Source organism: Neoarius graeffei, chromosome 9 (genome assembly GCF_027579695.1).
Source record: "Neoarius graeffei isolate fNeoGra1 chromosome 9, fNeoGra1.pri, whole genome shotgun sequence".
Taxonomy (NCBI): Eukaryota; Metazoa; Chordata; class Actinopteri; order Siluriformes; family Ariidae; genus Neoarius; species Neoarius graeffei.
In genome coordinates, this window is record NC_083577.1 from 58470741 (window position 1) to 58493901 (window position 23161).

The window sequence follows — 23161 nt, forward strand, 5'->3', positions numbered from 1 at the left end:
GGATGACATGAAGCTGTATGCCAGGAACGAGCGAGAAATAGACTCGCTGATCCACACCACCCGGATCTACAGCGATGACATAGGGATGTCATTCGGATTGGACAAGTGTGGCCGGATGGTCTCAAAGAGAGGCAAGATGATCCAGACTGAAGGGATTAACCTACCAGAGGGCAACATAGGTGATATCCAAGACAGCTACAAGTACCTTGGCATCCCACAGGCTAATGGAAACCATGAAGAGGCCACAAGGAAGTCAACCACAGCCAAATACCTCCAGAGAGTAAGGCAGGTCCTGAAAAGTCAGCTGAATGGTAAAAACAAGGTCCGAGCCATCAACATGTACGCACTACCAGTCATCAGATACCCCGCTGGTATCATAAACTGGCCAAAGGAGGAGATAGAAGCCACAGATATCAAGACTAGAAAGCTCCTCACCATGCATGGAGGGTTCCACCCCAAGTCCAGCACCCTGAGACTATACACTAAGCGGAAAGAGGGAGGCCGAGGGCTAGTGAGCGTCAAGACCACGGTCCAGGATGAAACATCGAAAATCCGAGAATACATCAGAAAGATGGCCCCAAAGGATGAACTGCTAAGTGAATGTCTCAGGCAGCAGAACCCTGATGAGAGTGCAGAGGAGGAGGAGGAGGAACAGACAACCTGGAGAGACAAACCCCTACATGGCATGTACCACCGTCAGATAGAGGAAGTGGCTGATATCAAGAAATCCTACCAGTGGTTGGATAATGCAGGACTGACAGACAGCACAGAGGCACTAATCATGGCAGCACAAGAACAGGCCATAAGCACAAGAGCCATAGAGGCCAGGATCTACCAGAGTAGATCAGACCCAAGATGCAGACTGTGCAAAGAAGCCCCTGAAACAGTCCAGCACATAGTAGCAGGGTGTAAGATGCTAGCTGGATCAGCGTACATGGAGAGGCACAACCAAGTGGCTGGGATAGTATACAGGAACATCTGCAACCAGTATGGAATAGAAATACCCAAGTCCCAATGGGCCATACCACAGAAGGTGGCTGAGAACAACAGGGCCAAGATTCTGTGGGACTTCAGCTTCCAGACTGACAAACAGATCCTGGCTAACCAACCGGACATAGTGGTGGTGGACAAAGAGCAGAAGAGGGTGGTGGTGATAGATGTGGCGATCCCAGCTGACGCCAACATCAGGAAGAAGGAACATGAGAAACTTGAGAAGTATCAAGGGTTGAAAGAGCAGCTGGAACGGATGTGGAAGGTCAAGGGTTGCGTGGTCCCCGTGGTAGTGGGGGCACTTGGGGCAGTAACCCCCAAACTGGGAGAGTGGCTCCAGCAAATCCCAGGAACAACATCTGAAGCCTCAGTCCAGAAGAGCGCAGTCCTAGGAACATCGAAGATACTGCGCAGAACCCTCAAACTCCCAGGCCTCTGGTAGAGGACCCGAGCTTGAGGATGACATGGATACCACCCCCCCCCCGCCGGGGGTGAGAAGGAGATTTTTTTTTTTACACACACACATACATATATATATATATATATATATATATATATATATATATATATATATATATATATATATATATAATATGTGTGTTTATTTATTTATATATATAAATAAAAAACTCTGTAAATATATATATATTTTATATTTATTTATATATATATATATGTGTGTGTTTATTTATTTATATATATAAATAAAAACAAACTCTGTAAATATATATATATTTTATATTTTTATATATATATATATATATATATATATATATATATATATATATATATATATATATATATATATATATAAAACAAACTCTGAAGGTTAGTCTGAAATAAACAGTATGGCCATCCATTCCTTAGAGCCATGTTCACAAAAGTGTCCTGGTGATGTATATCCAGGGGGTGGAGGTTATTATTAACAGTAAAGGAGGGCAACATCTGGAAGGGGACATTCAACATTGGATATGGGTATGATGTAGTGTATGTCTGAATGAGTGGGAAGTTCAGGAATAAACTGACTGAAATAAATTAATTGATGGTACATAGTCGCCCTTTTGTGAATAAAATTCAATCTTTGCTGTGAGCTGTGATCATAAGGTTTTCTGTGGAAATGATTGAACTCCATGGCTGTAAATATTTTGCGACTCCTTGCTTTGCTTTAGGAACGTAAAGCAGTATCTGTTCTTGGTAGTGACTACTGCCAAACCATTATATCTACCCTCTTTGTACATGCACAGACATTAAGTCAGCCCCCCCCCCCCCCCCCCCCCCCATTTATATATATTGCGTGTTGTAATCATTCCTTTTCATCCCCTAAAATGCAATCTGCCATGATGAAGTAACTTAATTTTAAACATGCATCATCTCGAGAAACAGTAAAGAGTGACCATTCATCCATCATGTGGCTAATTCTGCCCTCTCTTTACCCTCTGGACCGATACAGCTCACTTTCAGGACCAGCCACCCTCCTTTGTGGTCTTTCTTTCATCCCTGTCGCACACGTGCTGACACTTCGCCATGCTGTGCCCTCGTGATTCATATACCCTGCTAATCCAATTTTGCATCTCTGGTTTTCTGCAAAAATCACTGCTTTTGTTGACTTCCATCCTCCTCTAATTTTAATATCCTTGTGACTCCCCATTACTTGCCTCTTTAGTTATCATTTCCAGTCATCCGTCTATCTGTATCTAAGGATAAATGGCTAGTTCTTGTAGATTCCTAGCGGAGGCTTGGTATTCCTTTGGTAGAGCTGAGCAATATGACAGTACTGTGTTGATGTCATGATCTTCATTGGTCCTCACAGTAACAAGTAACTGACTTTTTACATTTAAGATGTACAGATTTTTTTTTTCTCTCCATTCTTCCTCATATGTTCTGTCAATTTGAATTAAATTGAGTGTAGTTCCTGAGTGTGGACTACAGTTTTGCTGGTACTTTTCTTAGCAAGCCTTAATGTCATGATGTAAGTCATGAAATGTGAAAAAAAATGTAATGAAAAGTATTCTAACACAATGTTTGACTGATAGAAATCAGGGTTGCCAGATTGTTTTTAATTGGATTTTTCATAATTTGGCCACTACTGATGGATCAGTTCTATTGTGAAGAATTTAATTTTGTCTGTAGAGAAGATGACTGACAGTATCATTCCTCTTATGTCTCTGAGGTGAAACTGAATCTGCTGTCTGTCTGGTACTGCTGGCAAACTGCATCAAAGCATCAAAAGCTCCGCTCATGTTGAGCCTGTCTTCTCCTTTAATTCCTTGCTAGTAAAGGGCAGGCAGGAGGTGTTTTCATTCTCTAATCCTCACAGCTGGGCTTTAAAGCTACCTTAATGACTTGTATCATGGCAGCTGTGCAAAGGGTGTGGGTGTGTGTGTGGGGGTTTAAGTCTGTTAGGTGTATACTTGGAAGTTGTTTGGTAGAGATATTCATTATTACATAGAGTAAAGCTATCCCAAATCAAATGGTTTAAGGAATTGACCAAATGCCTCTATGCAAATAATGCCTTAAGCCTCGGTCACAACCGGCCGTACGTGCTCCTACGTGCAAAAAAACGCAAGAAATGCACGGAGGGCGCGCGTGAAACGCATGGAGGGCGCGCGTGTGACGTGCTGATTTTCGAGCCGTAGACCGGCCGCAGACCGGCCGCAGAGGTTCTTTGTCATGTCAAACAAACTCTACGGGCGCTTACGTTTTTTTCAGGTTGCAAGACAAACTTACGGCCAACGTGCGTCTTTCTCCATGAACAAAAAAAAATGCAGCGATTTGGGGAAACGCCAAAAATCGCACGGCCAAAAAAAATCGTACGTCCGGTTGTGACCTAGGCTTTAACAAGCCTGTCTAGTCAGAGGTTTCGCATGTCCAGACTTCCTTCCTTTCTCATAGCAATGAAAAGGGTGGGGTTCCTGTCATCTGCTGTAATTGTCATTTATTTTGAACTCCTGAGTCAGAGAGTTGGCCCAGATGCCTCAGCGTGAGAAAAGATTCAAGTGTATGTAACGCTCCTAAACCCCAGTTTATTTCCTTGTACAAGCAACAATCATTATGTTGATTTGACCATGTGTTTTCGAACCATGGCTGATCCAAAAGGCCGTAAATTAATTTTAAAAAATCAGTAAGATCAGCTGAGTTTCACAGAATCTGCCGAGACTGAGTCGGAAGATCCCGAAGGGGTGCGTGACGTCACATGTGTAACGATCCCAGTATCAATTTTGTTCCCGTGTGCAGCAGTGGTTAGACCAGTCTCGATATGGAATCATGTTTTGGAGAGATTTCTGATAGTAATTGGGATTCTTGTATGTCAGATGAAGGGGCAGATGATTATCAAGGATATTCCAGAGTAAATGGTTATCTTTTAGAGCCCCAAGGCGAGAAACTGCCAGTTCACTTCAGTTCACGACAGTCGTCTTCTGTAGCGTGCGCGAGATGGAAAGATAGATGTGCAGAATGCAGTGGTTACCTTTCATCATGTTTTCCTGCACAAAACTAAAAACAGAGTCTTGAACTACTGCAATCTGACAGCATTTAACACTTTTTTTCAGTTAATAATTAACGATTGTGCGCGCGCATTTTTCTTCCTGTTAGAGTGCATCAGATATAAGATTGGATGTCGTAAGCGTGTACTGTAAATGTTTTTCATAATCGTGTGTGTGTGTGTGAGAGAGAGAGAGAGAGAGAGAGAGAGAGAGATGATGGGGGAATCGACGAACTGTCCAAATGTCATTTATTAAATAAATGGGTTTCTTTTTGCTCCAGTAATTCCCATGTGGTCGTTCTGGTGATGAACACTTGATGAATCCTATTTATTATTAGTAGGCAATACGAAATTTGCCCGATTCGTTTACACAGACTTCACCCGCTGTCACTTTAGATTAGTGTCATTTCTCGGAAATTCGTGAACTGAATGTTCTGTTGTATATGGATTTGAACCTCCAAACACAACGTAGCGCTTTCACATCGTTATTTTTGTAAGATTCCAACAATAATATCCAATTTCAGCGAGTAAACAAGCATGGAGTCAGATGAACTGAAATGACCCAGATAACCAGGATATGCAAGATTTGCCCTGAGGCAAGGCTGCCTTTTTCTGGGATCGGGAAGTCACGATTTATCGATTAGTTTTGTGCTTGATAATAACAAATTATTAATATTATTGTTCCCTCTGCTTTATTAATTCATTTTGGTCGTTACTATTGATATTTATTTTAAAGCATTGCAATAAGGCATTACATACACTTTTTTTTTTTAAAAGATTGCATATAAGAAACAGACAGATGAAGCTTGCCTTCACCTTCAAGTAACATCTTTACTTTTGTAAATTGTGTCAGAATGAATTATTGCTTCCTTCCAATGTCTTTGGGCATACATCATTTATCCTCTTGCTTAGAATAATCAGTAATTAGTTGTTTTGTTTGTTTAATCCAGCCTTTCTCAACAGGGGTGCCGTCTGGCTTCGTTAGGGGTGCCGTCAAAAAATAATATATTCTAACACTGAAATAAATAAAATGAATTAAAATTCCAAAAAACGATAGTTACGCTAATGCAGATCATCGCCGCCTCATGCACCATCAAAATTTGTCTCACGGCCCCCTTTCCCATGTCACAACGTCATTGCCGGGGTCCGTGTGACTGCGTATATTTTATATGGGGGTGCCTTGAGAATTTGCATACTTCTGAAGGGTGCTGTGACCTGAAAAAAGGTTGAGAAACGCTGGTTTAATCATCTGCTTATTTGTTATTTGGCCGCCTACGGTTGAAACTAATATGTATGAAATAAAAGAATGTTTTGCGAAGGTACCAACTTAAAAGAAACTCCTCTCTGCTTCAGGTCTCCTTCAACATAAGTGTGGCTGCATATAGCTGTCCTCCTCCAGGCACCCAGAAGAGTTTCACCATTAAGCCCGTGGGCTTTAAAGACAGTCTGGAAGTCTCTGTGGATTATCGGTGTGATTGCAGTTGCACACACTTCACTGAGGCCAAGAGTCATCACTGCAGCTCTGTAGGCACCTACACATGTGGAATATGCCACTGTGACCAGGGCTACCATGGCGTCAACTGTGAGTGTGAGGAGGAAGAAGTTGGCAGCGTGAACCTCGCTGCCTGCCGTGAAGCTAAAGGCAAACAGGTGTGCAGCGGGCGCGGGGAATGCAGCTGTAACTACTGCTGGTGCTATGAGTCAGAGTTTGGCCAAATCTATGGCAGGTACTGCGAGTGTGATGACTTCTCCTGCGCTCGCCATAAGGGCATTTTGTGTTCAGGTAAGTGATGTGGAAGCTTCAGAATATCTGCTCTGAGCAGCATGCCTTTAAGGGTCCCACGTCTGTAAAAGGTGTAAAATGTCATGCAGAAAATATTTGAACACCTGATGTCTGATATGTTATGGCGTGTATTATCTGTGATTAAGCATCCATGGAATCAGCGTTAAGAACAAAGAACCTGCAACAAGGTGTGTCTGAACCTGTCTTGAACTCTCGTGTTGTGTGACTTGGCTTGAGACCAGAGTACATAGTTGGAGGAAAAAATGCTATTTATAAGTAACCAATGGCTGAAAGTAGTATTTCAGTACAGAAAGCCAAATTTCAGAAAAAAAACTTGACACAATAGCACCCAGGGTGTATTCCCATCTTGCTCCCAGGCTTCCCGTTGTGATCGGATGGTGTGTTGGTCTTTCCTAATATTTCAAAAAAAAAAAAGGACCAATTGCAGCACGCTTCAAGAACGTGATGTGAGCACTTCACAAGCAACACAGAAGGTGATACTGAAGCAATGTTCTGACACCCTGGTATGTATTGATGGGAATGAGGACACAAGACGCAGGCTCCGGAGTGAGTCATGTGGTCCTTTTTAATGTATCTACGTTTTTTTTAACTCATCCGGCCAACAAGCGATGAGCTTATGCCATCATGTGTTGTCTGTCTGGCATTGTTCACGTTTCACGAAAATCGCTTCTTCTCGCTCAGTTCTTCACCGTTGTTTATTCTTTTTGTCAGGAACGTAGGTCTGCCTGGGGTGCATATAGCTTCTATCCAAATTTGCATAACTGCAATTAATAACGAGTATATGGAATACTTAAGCCCTAATGAGCAGTTTCCACACACATCACTGCTTCTCCCTCAATTCTTCACTCAGTGCATTTACAGTACATGCACATCCAAATCGAGCTACTGTCGGTAATCGAGCTAAGGGTCCCAGCAGGGGTGCCAGAGAAATCCAATCCTACATGCACACAAGGAAATCGAGCTATTGTGTGAGGTACGTTGTGCACCCAAGCCACAGGTGGCGCTACACGCCCCATCGTGTTGGTACACTTCCGGTTGTCGTCATGAAGAAGAGCTATTCAAGAGTATAAACAAAGTTATCAGTTCCGTATTCACAAGAAGAACGACGACGAGGACAGCAACATCGAGATATATTTTATATATTCATATTCAACTCCTTAAGCTGAATGAGCATGAACTATATCTCCTCATTGCTCCAGAAGTGCACGTTTCTACTACTGTTGTCATGCCAACCGAGGCTGTTGTGTTTCCCGCTTGTGGTCTCGTCACTCGTCACTTCCGGAAGGGGCAGTACTGAAGTAAGTAGCTCGACTACGTAGCTCGATAGGGTTTACATACACTAAGTAGCTCGGCTACAATCGCATAATCTAGGTCGCGTAGCTCGATTACGAGAAATCCAGTTCGGTTCGATTTCAGCCGAGCTAAGGTGTTTCCATGGCATTTAGAACTTCGATTTCAGTCGAGCTACGGCAGAAATTCGATTTTCTCTATGTGCATGTAAACGCACTGACTGACTTCTTTCTGGCATGAAGGTAGAGGTACCTAGGGTGCATATAATTTCTACCCAGGTTTGCTTAAATACAATTAATGAAGTTATGGACTAATTAAGCCTTAATGAGCAGTTCAACAAAAATCGATTCTTAGTCAATTCCTTGCCATTTTGGGTTCTTTCTGGCAAGTAGGTCGGTATTCCTGGGGTGTGTATGGAGCTTCTATATACCGGGGGCTGCAAAAGTAGGTATACAGTAATGAAAAACAAACTGTTATTTTATTGATTATACAAACATGTCAATAATAAACATATTAATCCCTCAAATGTTCAAACTGTTTGCCCCCAGCATTCACACACTCCACTAGTTGAGTGTGGACACCTATGCGCACTCTCTGGCACAAAGGTCTTTTATCAGCATCAATTTCCTGGCAAGCCTCCTGTATGAACTGAATCATGGCATCAATGGAATGTGGCTTGCGTGCAAAAACCCTATCTTTTACACATCCCCAGAAAAAGAAGTCCATAGGGGTGAGATCCGGCGAACGTGGTGGCCAGTCAACGGCTCCCCGACGTCCAATCCACTTGTTGGGGAATTCTTTGTCAAGTAGCGCACGCACATTGAGTGCAAAGTGCGGTGGCACCCCAGCCTGCTGAAAGTAGAAGTCGTCCTGCTGCTGCTGTTCGCGTATAATCCTTACTGTATACCTACTTTTGCAGCCCCCTGTATAGCTTGTATATAGCTTGCAACATTTTATTGTGCAAGGTGGCCCACTTTAGATCATTCCTTATGGACTAAATGGAGCCGGAGCAAGCTACGCCGTCATTGACGGTCTTGTTACCGGGGTGCATTTCAGTGCTTACCAAATATGTAATGGGGAAATGAACAGAGGTACACTGGGTCATGGATTTAGCTTGGCAGCTGTAACCTCTTGCACTATACTATCTGTCTGATGGAAGAACACCTGTGTCTATTTTGAAATAAAAAGAAGAGAACGGAGACAAATTTACAAACTAATTTTGTTTCCGATCACCACGTGTGCAAGGAAACAGATGTTTCGGCTATACCACATTGATTGCTGTTCCAGAAAACTGATATATACACCTTGTAAAAGAGGTGAATTCTGTTTTGATCATCTTCCTACAGTTTGACCAACTAAGTAGTTTCTCTAACAGCAGGATCACAGTTCCTTCATGTACACTAGCTCGCACAAACTCCTCTCTAATGCTGTGTTCACACTTGTACCGGTACGATAGTGGTATAACTGTATCGATACAAAGTATACCGGTACAGTTTAGTGCATATGTCCACACTAGCGAGAAATGTTTGCTGTTTTCTTTCACGGTAGTTGAAATGTGCGTGCGCGAAATGTTTCCGTGGTTACCGAGTAACTTCCTTCCGAGAATATATGGCGGATGAAACAACGTGCGTGTGTGTGTGCGCTTTTTGTTGTCAATGTACAGTCTGTATTTCTGGTGGTCATTTATTCAGTCGAATCGTGTAAAACGCGCGAGGCAGTTGAGAAAGAAACAAACGAATCTCCGTTCTTCACTATTTTATTCAGCGAAGACATCGATTGAGGTGTGTGACTTTGCGCATTATATTTGTATCGATACAGAGCCGCTTCATCTGTCCACACTACGCGAAGCGCTACAGTACCAGTACTGTACCGGTACGAAACCCATACATTTGTGGGTTTCATACCGCTACAGTACGGGTATAGTTGCTAGTGTGAACAAGTGTTGCGGTACGAAAGTAGTTTCGTATCGGTACAAAATCCCAAGTGTGGACAGGGTATAACTGAGTTTTAGCTTCATGTGTATTTGGATGCCAACTTATTTGTACTAGTAGAAGGATTTGTTTTTCAATAAAGACTAGGGGCCTCTGCATGCTCTTGCGACAAGGCTTTCGCAGATAGCTTTTCGCAGACAGTTGTAATTTATCGTTGAGCGGGGAGTAATAGGCATGCGCGATGTTATTCACCGCCGCAACGCAAGGGGGCGCGAAGTCGCGAAATCGCTAGGAGTAGTTGGTGGGTGTGGTTAGCGGAGTGTTTATCCTCCGGTTACTTATAATGACTAGAACTGGAGTCGTACAGATGTACGTACTTCCTCGATCAACTGCTCTTTGTGCTGCTCCATCTTCGCTCGTGTTTTTAAAAATGGCAGTAGTTAAAACAAACCAAACCGGGAAAGTAGGGAAGCGGAAGTGCGTGTACAGCGGATGTAGAGTGGACCAATCAGAGCCCTCTTGTCTGTGACACTGTCTGCGAGGCTTCTGCGGTGGTCACAATTTTTGGGAGGTGCGCGCAGAGCATCTGCGAAGGGGGGGGCTACGCAAACACCATCTGCGACGCCATCTGCGAGGACTGCGTTGTCAGCATAAATTGGCCTTTAGGTGTTTGCTAAATGCTTTAATCGCAATGTAAAAACGCACATTTCAATATTTCACAGGCTTAGTATTATGTACTAAGCAAAATGTGGATATTTTCTGTACTTTGCCTGTTTTGTGGTGGTGTGTATCAAAATGGCTGAGAATTTGTATAACAATGTGCCATTACTTTGAGCCCGAGTAGAACAGTGAGACGCGTTCAGTCAAAATATTTAGCATAATTACTCATTCAGCTGAAAACTCAGTGCGCTCTTTAGTTATATCCAGCCATAAATGCATACATGTCAACCTTTGGTCAATCAAACCTGTATAACCAACCTCCAAAATCCGTATTTCCCTTATAAAATCTGTATAAGATGCAAATTAAAATAATTTACCTAAAATTTGAATGATAATTAACAATGCTATATCCCAGTTACTTTTCATTCAATATTAATAACAATAAACCTTCAGAATGAATACAAAGCTCCAATGTTTGACAAAAACACAGTGTTATCAACGTAGTTACGAAGGAAATACTTCGTTGTTTGGAGACAGGTTTCACCGAGCGGCTATTATGCGCGAGACTTCATATTAGCCACAAAGTCAGGAAAATCTGTTCGTAAAATTACGTTATAATGACCAAATACAATGAAAAGTATTTTTCCAGTCTCACCTGTGAAAGGTAATCCCATGTGATCTCGTTTGGACGGTAAACCTGTTGGTACAGTTAAACGCAGCACATGAATGAGGCATCTTTATTCTCAGAATCGCCACTTTGCCATATCCAGTTTGGCGGCGAGGATGACGTATGATTCTACGCAGAAGGCGGCGTCTATGTTTGTCTATGACTTCCGGGTTGGCGGGATTCTCGCAATGCGGTGTGCCCATGATCAAAAGTGGAACGAAGTCTCGCTACCACAAGATAACGCGCGATTTCATAAGACTCTTTACTGGCTGTCGTGGGAATTGATTATAGCTCTAGATAAATATTGAAGTTTTTTTAAAGAATCCGTATAACTTTATATGCCCGTATACTACGTTTATTGAATCAAATCCGTATAAAATACGGACGTTCCGTATAGGTTGACATGTATGTAAATGTTTGTGCATCCTTCAGTGAAACATCTTGCGCTTTTTTTTTTAAAACAAGTTATCAGTTTCTCTGCACTGCTCCATCCACCGAATTGCGGTGTGAATTAAAGAGGGATGCTGTAATACCAGCTGAGAACACGCAAGAAGGTTCATCTGAAGCAGAGTAAATATGGCAGATGCTAGATTCTGCCTGTTCACATCCTAAATTGCCAAACTCGAGCCCTTTGTAGCCTCCCACACGAGAGAATGTTCACCATGCCACAGTGGGTGCTTTGTAACAGGCTGAATTCTGTTCATCTGTGTGCACAATTGTTTCTCTGTAACCTATAAAGCTCTGTTTTCTTTTCGTTTCGCCAGAAACTGCCAGCTTGGTCAACAAAATGGTTATTTGTTAAGGAGTGGGCTGCTGGCAGGCCTGGACATGTGCTGATGAGTGAAGGAGCGTTAATTAAATGGTAGCAGTCCAGCAACGTCTTTCCTACTGCCTCACCCGTTTGCAAAGCTGTTCTCCCACTGTAAAGTCGAAGTTACTCTTTCCCACCTTTATGTAGTGGGGAGCTAATTGTCAGGAATGCTGTAAACTCCTTGATAATAATTTTGAGAAATTTAGTGTTGATGGGAAAGTTCTCCGTGTGCTCTTGTTAAATGCCTTGTAAGCGTACTTTGTGGCTTTTCAGTTTGGTTTTGCTCAGATGAGCCTGGCGTATAACGGAGAAACAGGTTTGGGAATAAACCCCTTCCTTTAGAACACTCGTAAAGTAATCTAAGCTTTGGCGTATGGTAGAATGTCCAATTGGATGTCGTTTTACTGCCATCTTTTAGGCCATTATTAAAAAACGTTCCGTTTCCGGTCCACAGGCCGGGTGAGTGCCGTTTGTGCGGTTGAAATTTTTTTTTTTAACGCCGGTTTTTCGACCTTTTTTTTGGGTTCGTAAATCTAAAACCGAACTTGACATTTACGCATTCCCAGGGCTTTCCACTAAGGCCAAGTTTACATTAGACCGTATCTGTCTCGTTTTCTTCGCGGATGCACTGTCCGTTTACATTAAAACACCTGGAAACGCCGGGCAACGGGAATCCGCCAGGGTCCACGTATTCAATCCAGATCGTGTCTGATCCGGTGCTGTGTAAACATTGAGAATACGCGGATACGCTGTGCTGAGCTCTAGCTGGCGTCTCATTGGACAACGTCACTGTGACATCCACCTTCCTGATTCGCTGGCGTTGGTCATGTGACGCGACTGCTGAAAAACGGCACGGACTTCCGCCTTGTATCACCTTTCATTAAAGAGTATAAAAGTATGAAAATACTGCAAATACTGATGCAAATACTGCCCATTGTGTAGTTATGATTGTCTTTAGGCTTGCCATCCTTCCACTTGCAAGTGGTAAGTGATATGCGCTGGGATCACACACACAGCGGCTCAGTCCCGAATCACTGCTCGTGCACTTCACTCGTGTGCTGTGTGAGCTGCGCAGGGCTGGAGTGCGCACCCTCCAGAGGACACTCGCTGTTCAGGGCGGAGTGATTTGGAGCGCAGGATGCCTGCAGAGCCGAGCGTATCCGTGTATTGGTGTTGCTGTGTGCATGCGAATCGTGTATTGGTGTTGCTGTGTGCACACTAATCGTTTTAAAAACGTTAATCTGATGATCCGCTGATACGGTCTAATGTAAACCCCACCTAAGGCTCATACTAGCCAGCCATGACAAATAAGGGGTGGGGGGGGAGTAAACAAAAAATAAACTCCTGTGCACGCAGTTCCCAGGATTAAATGTATTTTCCACAGACCATTTATGTATTCACTTTACTCAAATACAAAGTAAAATGGCAGTAAATCTTCTTTCTTTTCTTGCGTATTGCATCATGAGGCGTTCCTGGCTTGTAAATCTCTTATTTTCGGTGCATGACACATTCACGCAGCTGAGCATGCTATGAATTAACAACGACAACGGTCTGCAGTGGGGCGACACAAACACTCAGCGAACATTTCTCCATTTGTGTATGAAAATACACTCCAACCACTCAGTTTGGTTTCATTTACAACCAACAGTGTCTTTTGATGCCAGCACGTAATTGAACAAGAGAAGACTGGTTTACCGGAGACAAAATAAGCGTTATCTCTGCTTCTGTTCCCTCCGATGTCGCCTCTGACACACTACTGCCTCCGCTGAGTGCGCGCGCACACCGCATGTCGGGGCCGCGGATGAGTTACTCTCCCTTGATCAACGAAGTCGGCGGGGAATTTGTGGTTATTATTGGTACAAACAGCGCGAATCACAACTTAAATGAGTGCGGTTCAGTTTGACATTATTGTCAGTCTGTTAGATAAACATTTAATTTTATTAAAATCGAAAATTTAATATTTAGAGCCTGTGGGCTACAAAAATAATAGTCATTAAAGTAGCCGGCTGGACTTAATTGTGTAGTCGGCTGTATGGCCGGCAGCCGGCGCTTGTGGAAAGCCCTGCATTCTGCGCAGAATATAGAACTGAATCAGCTCTGCGCATGCGCCGTGCGGCACAAAAAAATGGCAGCCACCATGAAGGAAGGAGATCCGGAGTTTTCAAACATTTGTTTGAGTGTGAAATCGCAAAATGGTATTCTAGCGAACAACAAAATAAAGATTCAGAAAAACAAATCATTCAGTGATCATTTTAATAGTGTAATTTTATCCGAACTAGGCCTAACGGTCAATTTAGAACGACAAAAAGTCCGTGTGTCGGACATTTTAAGTGCCTGTGTAAAAGTTTTGCAAATGTTGCAGTCAGCATTTAAAATGCTAACTTAAAGTTTTTGTACAAGTTTCAGTTGATTAAACTGTCGTATTTTATTAAATGTGTCTGCTTTTGTAATAAAGTACTGAAAGAAAAAGCAAACACACAGCATTGCGATTTCTTATCCATCCATATATTAAAAAAAAATCCCTCCCTCCCGACTGAAAACTTTTTTGCTCACCCGGTGGACAGGAAATGGATTTTTTTTTAAGGATGGCCTTATGGCCCTTTTCCACTACCCTTTTTCAGCTCGCTTCAGCTCACTTCAGCCCGACACGGCTCGCGTTTCGACTATCTCAGAGCAGCACGACTCAGCTCGCTTCAGCCCTGCTTAGCACCCAAAACTCGCACGGTTTTGGAGTAGGGCTGAAGTGAGCCAAAGCGAGCCGAGTGGGGCTAGGGGTGTGAGCAGACACTCCCCTGTGCACTGATTGGTGAGGAGGAGTGTCCTCACATGCCCACACACGCCCCGCGAGCACGCTGGGATCTGTAAACACCGTAAACCCGGAAGAATAATAATTACGAATTACGAGAATTTCTGAAGCCTTATGCGCCTCGCCTCATCTATACGCTCTTGCCAGTATCTGTTCGTGTTGTCGGTGACAAGCCACAGCACCAAGACCAGCAACACTAACGACTCCATGTCCTCCATGTTTATTGTTTACTCTCCGGGTCGTGAGACTACCGCTTAAAAGATCACTGATGTCACTGTTTGCGCCGCCTAACGACATCACGTGACGTCCACTCACTTTCGCTAACTCCACCCAATGTGTCCACCCACTTCCAGCCAGCACGGTTCAGCGCGGTTGTAGTCGAAATGCAACTCCAACAGCCCCACTCAGCTCGACTCGGCACGGCTCAGCCCGATTCAGCCGCGTTGGTAGTGGAAAAGCGGCATTAGTTACTGCTCCATTCCTATGTAAATGTGTGGGCATTTAGAACTGTTGCGACACGTATGGTATGCTGCGTTGTGGTGTGATATAAACAAATGGTAACTTGACTGTCCAATGCCAGCACTAAACAGCATCAGTGTACTGAAATAAAATGTCTTCACAGCACTCTGGACTCAAACTGAAAACTCAGTACTACTTTTTTTTGTTGTTATTAATAACTAGCTTTTTGTACTGTAGGTCTTGATGAAATGGGGATCAGTGGTTCTGGTTTAGAATCAAGAATTCTCACTGATTTTTCTGTGGTAGCAACATTTTCCTAGCAGATATTTATGTGAGCCCGCTTGTCTGCATTTGAATTACTGATGTACTGTGGCATTTGTCCTCAAATGGACTAAAGCATGAGTAAAAAAAAAAAAACCTTCTATTTAGCATAAAAGTTTCATTTTGGGAGGACCTACTGCCCTGTTGGCGTCTAATACAAGTATGTTTAAACAGAAACCAGGCATATTAACAGTGGGGTAAATAATTACTAAATGATCAGTAATTGACTGTTTTTCTACCAATGGCAACTTGAGGCTTTACTTAGGCTACATCCACACGACAATGGCAACGAGGTTTTTTTTTTTTTTTTTTTTTTTTTTTTTTTTTTTAAATATCGCGTCCACATGGGCAACGGATCAGTAAAATATCAGGTTCATATGGCAACGCAACGCTTGCTGAAAACGATGCAATACACATGCCACACCTCTACGTGCGCTGTAAGACAGTCCCATCGGAGACACCAGAACAATAGAAGAAGTAGGACGCATGCGCATAAACCCCTTCTTCTGTAGCATCAGCCACATAAAGTTTTAATTATTAATCAGTAGCGTAAAACGAAAGACGCGGAAAGAGGAATGAATGGGGGTAGATGGAAGCCGGTACGCCAACATTCTGATATCCTCCAGAATTCTTTAATGGTCCGGAATAAATTGAATGCTACACGTTGATGGATTACTTTGTTCTTCTACGCCCTTTTTGAGGAATGTATTGTCGGACTTAAACCAACATCTGAAGAGGTGAGATCGCTCCTTTTTTTTTTTTTCCCTATTTTTGCTGGCGGGATTGTTTTTGGAAAGCGCACAGGCGATGCATGGTTTGGTACTGCTTCCGCAGTGTTTGGACTAAAGACTCTGCCCTAAGGGCTATTCTCTCTCTCTCTCTCTCTCTCTCTCTCTCTCTCTCTCTCTCTCTCACTTTGCACCATTACACAATAAATATTTACAGTGAAAATATTTTGTAAGCGCGTTTCATGAATCAAGTTATAGGATTTGTTGACAACTCCATATCGAGTTCGTTACAATTCTACCCGGCGTGAAGCACTGACAGTCATGTGGTTGTGACGTCATCGTAAACAAATCCGTTCTACTCATCCAGACGAATTCGCAACAGCGCCGTTGCCAGATTTTTTCACTCTGGAACCCGTTCTCAAAAGATTTCGTTTTGGGGCACCCAAAACGCCGGTGCCGTGTGGACGCCAGGCCGAAACGATAAACAATTTTATCAGATTCACCTGAATCTGTTGCTGTGTGGACAGGGCCTTTACTGTGTGTAATGGATCACTGGCAAGTTTTGAGTGTCTACAGTCATGTCTCACCACCCCCATTCATACTTTTCATACATTTTAATGTGTTTAGTAGTTGGAAGTTTAATATTCAGTACACAACATTAAACTTTTTTTTTTTTTTTTTTTAATTTGTTCCTTTTCCCTGCAAGCAGGTATTTGGATCATTCTTCTATAGACTCACTGTGCTTAAAGTGCATATCACGGGTAAATTCAGGAGCAAGATCAATGTAATTCTCCTATTTTATATTAAACTTTGGTCAAATATCTGTGACATTTTGTGCAATTTTTTTACCTTGCACAATACCAGAAAAATTCAGTTTAAATCAAGCCATTTGAGGCGAATTGGTCCGCCTCTGAAAAAACTCGGCATTTGGATTTCCTGGCAAACATTGATTTTCGTGACGTCGCGTGCGGGACGCCTCCCTCTGAATCCTACATCAGCGCTGGTTTGTTTATGAGAAAACGACCTGGTGGTTTTCTGCAAATTTCTTCAACGTTATCACATAATTATTAAAATGGTTAACAGATGTATCGTAGGAGGGTGTAGCAACACCAATCTTGATGGGATTAGTACTCATCGTTTTCCAAAAGACCGGACAATGAGAGAGAAATGGGAGCGCTTGGTCTACACAGGCTGTGCACTGAAACCGTGCAAGCTCTCGCAGCCTGCTGGCGCTTCCACACGTGACGTCACGAATCTGGCTCCAGACTCCCTTGGGATTTTTCCAGACACGTTTTATTTTATTTATTTTTTTGCTGCAGACAGATGGCCTTGTGCAAAATTACCCTTCTGGATGAGTGTGTAAAGAGTGTGAAAGTTTATATGTAAAACTTTCATATATTAAAAAAAAAAAACGAAATTGGTCCAGAATATGCACTTTTAATGTGTGTACGTGAGGTCATGTGGTAGAACACGTCATTGGTCACAGAGAATTGGGGGTTTATGTAATGGCTGCCCTGCGGAGTCCGAAATGAGTTTGCAATATTAAACAAATTATTATTATTTTTTTTTAAATACAACTTTTGTGCGTCCGTCTCTCTATTGTAATAATTTGTGTAGCTGCTTTATGAATTTGAAAATTAATTCATCAGTACATAATTGAAAAGTAGCCAGAAAAAGTAGTCAAAAATTCCCATTATTTGCAAGTCCATCATTGCAGTAGGACAAGAAATAAATCCAATACCATCAATTGGGTGAAACCAGGCATTAGATTTATTTGCGAAAATCCATATAATTTTGGTGCGTCCCTAATAATAAGGATGTGTATCTCCATCATGGAGTCCAATGCAGTCTGGACAATTACATCGTGAACTTTTATGATGGTACACTGATGAATCAGTGAGTCTTACCGTCCCTATTTTCTAAGAATCTCGTAGCAAGACCATCTGAACTCCGCCAAATGTCTTATGAGCTCCTAGGTTATCAGTGTGCATTTCTTACTCATTTCATAAGGAATATCATATTGCAGTAAAAGTTGCATAACTGGATGTTTTTGTGTATTATTTCTAATGCAAGGGGACAATTCAGTGCTCCATCTTTATTGACTATTAACCTTTGTACGGCCTCTCTATAAAGGAGACTTTTTTTTTCATAGAATGGGCTTAACAAGAATTATATTGTTTTAAATCATCTGTTTCAACCACTTTATATCGCATGCTAATATTTGTCTACAGTCGACTGTATGATTTGAAGAGCACACAAATATGAGATGGAGACGGTAAATGTGGTTCTTTTAAAGCAGTGTTTAAAGTTTGCTCGTACAGGTTGATTTTAAATGAACTTTTCAGGTGTGTGTTTGCTTGGTTTAGTTTTACACAAAGGAAACCCTGCACTCCACCCCCTTCCACTGCTCCAGTCGGAACTGCGTTTTTTTTTGTTTTTGTTTTTTAATCACAAAGGCAATACTGTGTACTTTGTGTATACCATTGTGGTGGTGGTGGTGTTAAACTATAGACAGACAAATGAGATTGTCAGCCCATGATGAGTACTGCAGATTGATTCAGTATCAAACACCCTCCCCCTCCCTTTTTTTTTAATAATAAAAGCTTGGAAAGACATGACCTGGTCCTGACCAAAAGTTCCATTTTACGTTAATGTTTTAGTTGTAGTGTATTGGGTCCTTGCTGATGATTAGCCAGTGGATTGACGCTTTTTGTTGGCCCCTTTTGTAAAAGAATGGTACTTCTCCTCAAATCGGTAGCAGTAGTGTGGGCCATGAAGAGAGCCATTCACTGCTGGAGCTGATTGCATTAATGAGGCTGTACTGACGTGAACTCAAAGGTAGGGATGAAACCGAATGCATTATTCAGATTGAATGCTTCTAGTTCTGGCTTATTCTTGATTGCCCATCATGTTTAAGATCTGCCTACATCTTTTCAATGATGTTCAAGTCAGGGGACTGTGAGTTCTCCCAAAAGATTGCATTTTTGAAATAGTTTGTGGTGGATTCTGAGGTATGTTTTGGATCATTCTTCTGTTATAGAAGCCAATCTCTTTTCAGCTTCAGTTTCTGTGTCCCATTTGCTTCCAGAATTTGCTGATATTTACCAGAATATTTGGAGCATTTTAAGAAATGCAACCCCGATTCCAAAAAAGTTGGGACAGAGTACAAATTGTAAATAAAAACGGAATGCAATAATTTACAAATCTCAAAAACTGATCTTGTATTCACAATAGAACATAGACAACATATCAAATGTCCGAAAGTGAGACATTTTGAAATTTCATGCCAAATATTGGCTCATTTGAAATTTCATGACAGCAAAACATCTCAAAAAAGTTGGGACAGGGGCAATGGAGCACTTGCATGTGACGTCACAGCCGATCCAGATTGTGACAGACGCCATCGTGTCGGTCAAACGCCATATTCCGCCTTCTACTTCTGGTTCTACTTCTGCTTTTACTTCTACCTTTTCTTCTGGAAAACCCTACTATATACAATTCTACTACAACGGCTGCGGCTACAAGCTCTCCCTACCTGTGCACGTTTGTTTTTTTGTGTGTATTTTTGCGTGTTGTTCGTCTGTACCGGACTTCAATATCCACTACAACCGTATGGACTTACTGGACATTGGTTTCCAGCAGAAAATGACGGTTTGTAGCGATTTCCATCGCATGCACAACATTCCGGACGAGAAAAAAAATAAATAACATTCCGGAGTCTCCGTGGATTGTTATTGGAAGCAAAGCGAAGGAGGCGGCGCCGGGAGCGGAAGCAAAAGCGAGGCTACAGGCAGAGCCGGCCTGTTGACTAAGCTCAGAAAACAGCTACTCAAACCTCCACTGCCAAGCCTCTACCTCTCCAACGCCAGATCCATGTAAACAAGACGGACGATTTGGAATTACCTTATTCTATTCTATAATTGGCTGGTCAGTGCTATACTCGATACTTAAGTGACTTACCCATCCAATGAGGATTATTTTCTTGTTTACAAGATGCCACATCCGAGTCGCTGACAAATCCTGAATTTCTGTAGAGAGAACTATCCAGAGATTTATAAGCATGCAGTGTTTCACCACTGAACAGCGAGGGAAAGTTGATGAGGTAATCATACACGTCCGGGTATTCCGCTGGCAGTTCAAAATCCGGTCGTGAAAACTCCGTCCGGTAAGCCATAAGGGTCACAAATCTGTAGATCGTTTATTTTAGACATATATCTAGTTATCTGTTCATTAGAAAAATGAGCCATGTAGTCCGTCGGTTGAAATTGATCCATTCTGTACACAAGTGCAGCAGTATTCAGCGGTGTTTTTGACCGACAAGATGGGGGTTGTGTACTTTCCGGTCACGTGACTGCAAGATCTCTAAGAGGCTGGAAAAGTTAAAGGTACAAAAAAGGAACAGCTGGAGGACCAAATTGCAACTCATTAGGTCAATTGGCAATAGGTCATTAACATGACTGGGTATAAAAAAAAGCATCTTGGAGTGGCAGCGGCTCTCAGAAGTAAAGATGGGAAGAGGATCACCAATCCCCCTAATTCTGCGCCGACAAATAGTGGAGCAATATCAGAAAGGAGTTCGACAGTGTAAAATTGCAAAGAGTTTGAACATATCATCTACAGTGCATAATATCATCAAAAGATTCAGAGAATCTGGAAGAATCTCTGTGCGTAAGGGTCAAGGCTGGAAAACCATACTGGGTGCCCGTGATCTTCGGGCCCTTAGATGGCACTGCATCACATACAGGCATGCTTCTGTATTGGAAATCACAAAATGGGCTCAGGAATATTTCCAGAGAACATTATCTGTGAACACAATTCACCGTGCCATCCGCCGTTGCCAGCTAAAACTCTATAGTTCAAAGAAGAAGCCATATCTAAACATGATCCAGAAGCGCAGACGTCTTCTCTGGGCCAAGGCTCATTTAAAATGGACTGTGGCAAAGTGGAAAACTATTCTGTGGTCAGACGAATCAAAATGTGAAGTTCTTTATGGAAATCAGGGACGCCGTGCCATTCGGACTAAAGAGGAGAAGGACGACCCAAGTTGTTATCAGCGCTCAGTTCAGAAGCCTGCATCTCTGATGGTATGGGGTTGCATTAGTGCGTGTGGCATGGGCAGCTTACACATCTGGAAAGACACCATCAATGCTGAAAGGTATATCCAGGTTCTAGAGCAACATATGCTCCCATCCAGACGACGTCTCTTTCAGGGAAGACCTTGCATTTTCCAACATGACAATGCCAAGCCACATACTGCATCAATTACAGCATTATGCGTAGAAGAAGGGTCCGGGTACTGAACTGGCCAGCCTGCAGTCCAGATCTTTCACCCATAGACCCCTTTCACTGACGTCACCCGAAACCGGAAGTAAACAGACCCTGCGCCATTTTGGAAGACCAACAAACTCGTGATTAGGGGGAAATAACGGCAGCGGTATGCGAACCCACGAGAATAAAGTGGAGTGGCAAACGACTTAAACAAACAAATCTGAGCTGTTTTATTTGATTTATTGGCCCAACAGTAGACTTGAAAGAAACCTGTGTGAGACTTGGCAAAAAACTGTGGATATAATGGATAAGTCTGTGCATGATCTGCGGACACTTTGAGGTAAGCAAACGCAAGAAATTCAGATTTAAAACATGCTAAATTGGCCTCAAGTTGATAACTGTATGAGGAGCAAGCCTCCCAGACTTCTACAATTTAATAATAATAATTTAGGATGGTTTGGGGCTTGCTCTTCAAAGTTTCACCAAATGGTTTTATTTATGCAATTTAAAGCTCATAATACTGTATAACTTTGGTCGAGTAAAAACACGGAGCAAAAACATGGCTGAATCCTGAATGACTCCTATTTGTTTAAATAGGGAACTACATAGGCGGTAAAATGTAGCTTCTTTTTCCCTGCCATGGAAGCGCACTTGTATACCGAGGAGGAAAGCAATTTGCATTACAGCCGTGAGGCGGCTCGGCTCGGTTTTCCCTTTCGGGCGCTCTCGTTTTCTGTTAGAATTTGGTAAAGAAAAAAAAAAAATTATTTACCAGCTTACCGGGTCCATTAACATAAATCTGACAGCTGACAAGGTCGGGATATAAACGAACTTTTGCGTTAAACTGTGTTCTTGGATTCACAATTTTTTTTTTTTTTTTTTTCTGAGTCTTATCATATGGGTCAAACCCATCAATCACAGCCAGTTTCTCCACATACCGTGCCCTTTCTGCAGCTGGTAATGTACTCACATAACCCGAATTATCATCCATCGTGTCACTTTACTCTCGTTCGTACTTTGTTTTATATTGTGAGTGCATGTACTTGGTCTTCCAGTATGGCACCTAACAAAATCTCGCGGCGCGGTGATGTCATGCAGTAGCCCTCTATAGAAAACATTTGGCGCATCATGAAACGGAAGATACGACAAAAAAGACCTAAGACAGTTGAGCAACTAGAATCCTACATTAGACAAGAATGGGTTAACATTCCTATCCCTAAACTTGAGCAACTTGTCTCCTCAGTCCCCAGACGTTTACAGACTGTTGTAAAGAGAAAAGGGGATGTCTCACAGTGGGAAACATGGCCTTGTCCCAACTTTTTTGAGATGTGTTGTTGTCATGAAATTTAAAATCACCTAATTTTTCTCTTTAAATGATACATTTTCTCAGTTTAAACATTTGATATGTCATCTATGTTCTATTCTGAATAAAATATGGAATTTTGAAACTTCCACATCATTGCATTGCATTGCATTCCATTTTTATTTACAATTTGTACTTTGTCCCAACTTTTTTGGAATCGGGGTTGTATAAAATACTGGCTTTGCTTTGTCAAAAATAAAATCCATTTTAATTCCAGCTTGTAATGCGACAAAACAGGACAAATAAACAAATGCCGGCTTTGCTTTGTCACTACTTCAAGGTTATCTGGTTATGTGAAGCAAGGAGTTTAGATTTTAGATAACCAATTTATTTAGTTTTGGAGTGTGGGTTTTATTTTTGTGCATTTTTACCTTGGACTTGCACCAAACTTTGGCTTATCTGATATCTAACATCTGTGTTAGTTGAACTTAACTGGAATTGTGTAGTTCAGCAGTTCACTGTGCTTTGCACGTTGTAAGGGCACATAAATTTCATGACAGTCTCAGGTTTTGTATTACAGCAGTGTCTCTTGGGTTGTACAGTTGGGTGCGCAAGCATGTGTTGGCATGTCTCTGCGCAGTA

General features: G+C 42.2%; 1 protein-coding gene across 2 annotated transcripts in view; it reads left to right on the top strand.

Annotated features, from left to right (window-relative positions):
* itgb5 (integrin, beta 5) overlaps positions 1 to 23161 on the top strand; it is a 104590-nt gene that overhangs the window by 42455 nt on the left and 38974 nt on the right. Inside the window, exon 10 of one of the 2 annotated variants that reach the window (XM_060929949.1) lies at positions 5825 to 6254. The exons of the other annotated variant lie outside the window; for it this stretch is intronic. Within the exon in view, the coding sequence (XP_060785932.1) occupies positions 5825 to 6254 (430 nt within the window). The remainder of the gene's footprint in view (positions 1 to 5824; positions 6255 to 23161) is intronic. 2 annotated transcript variants of the gene reach the window in all.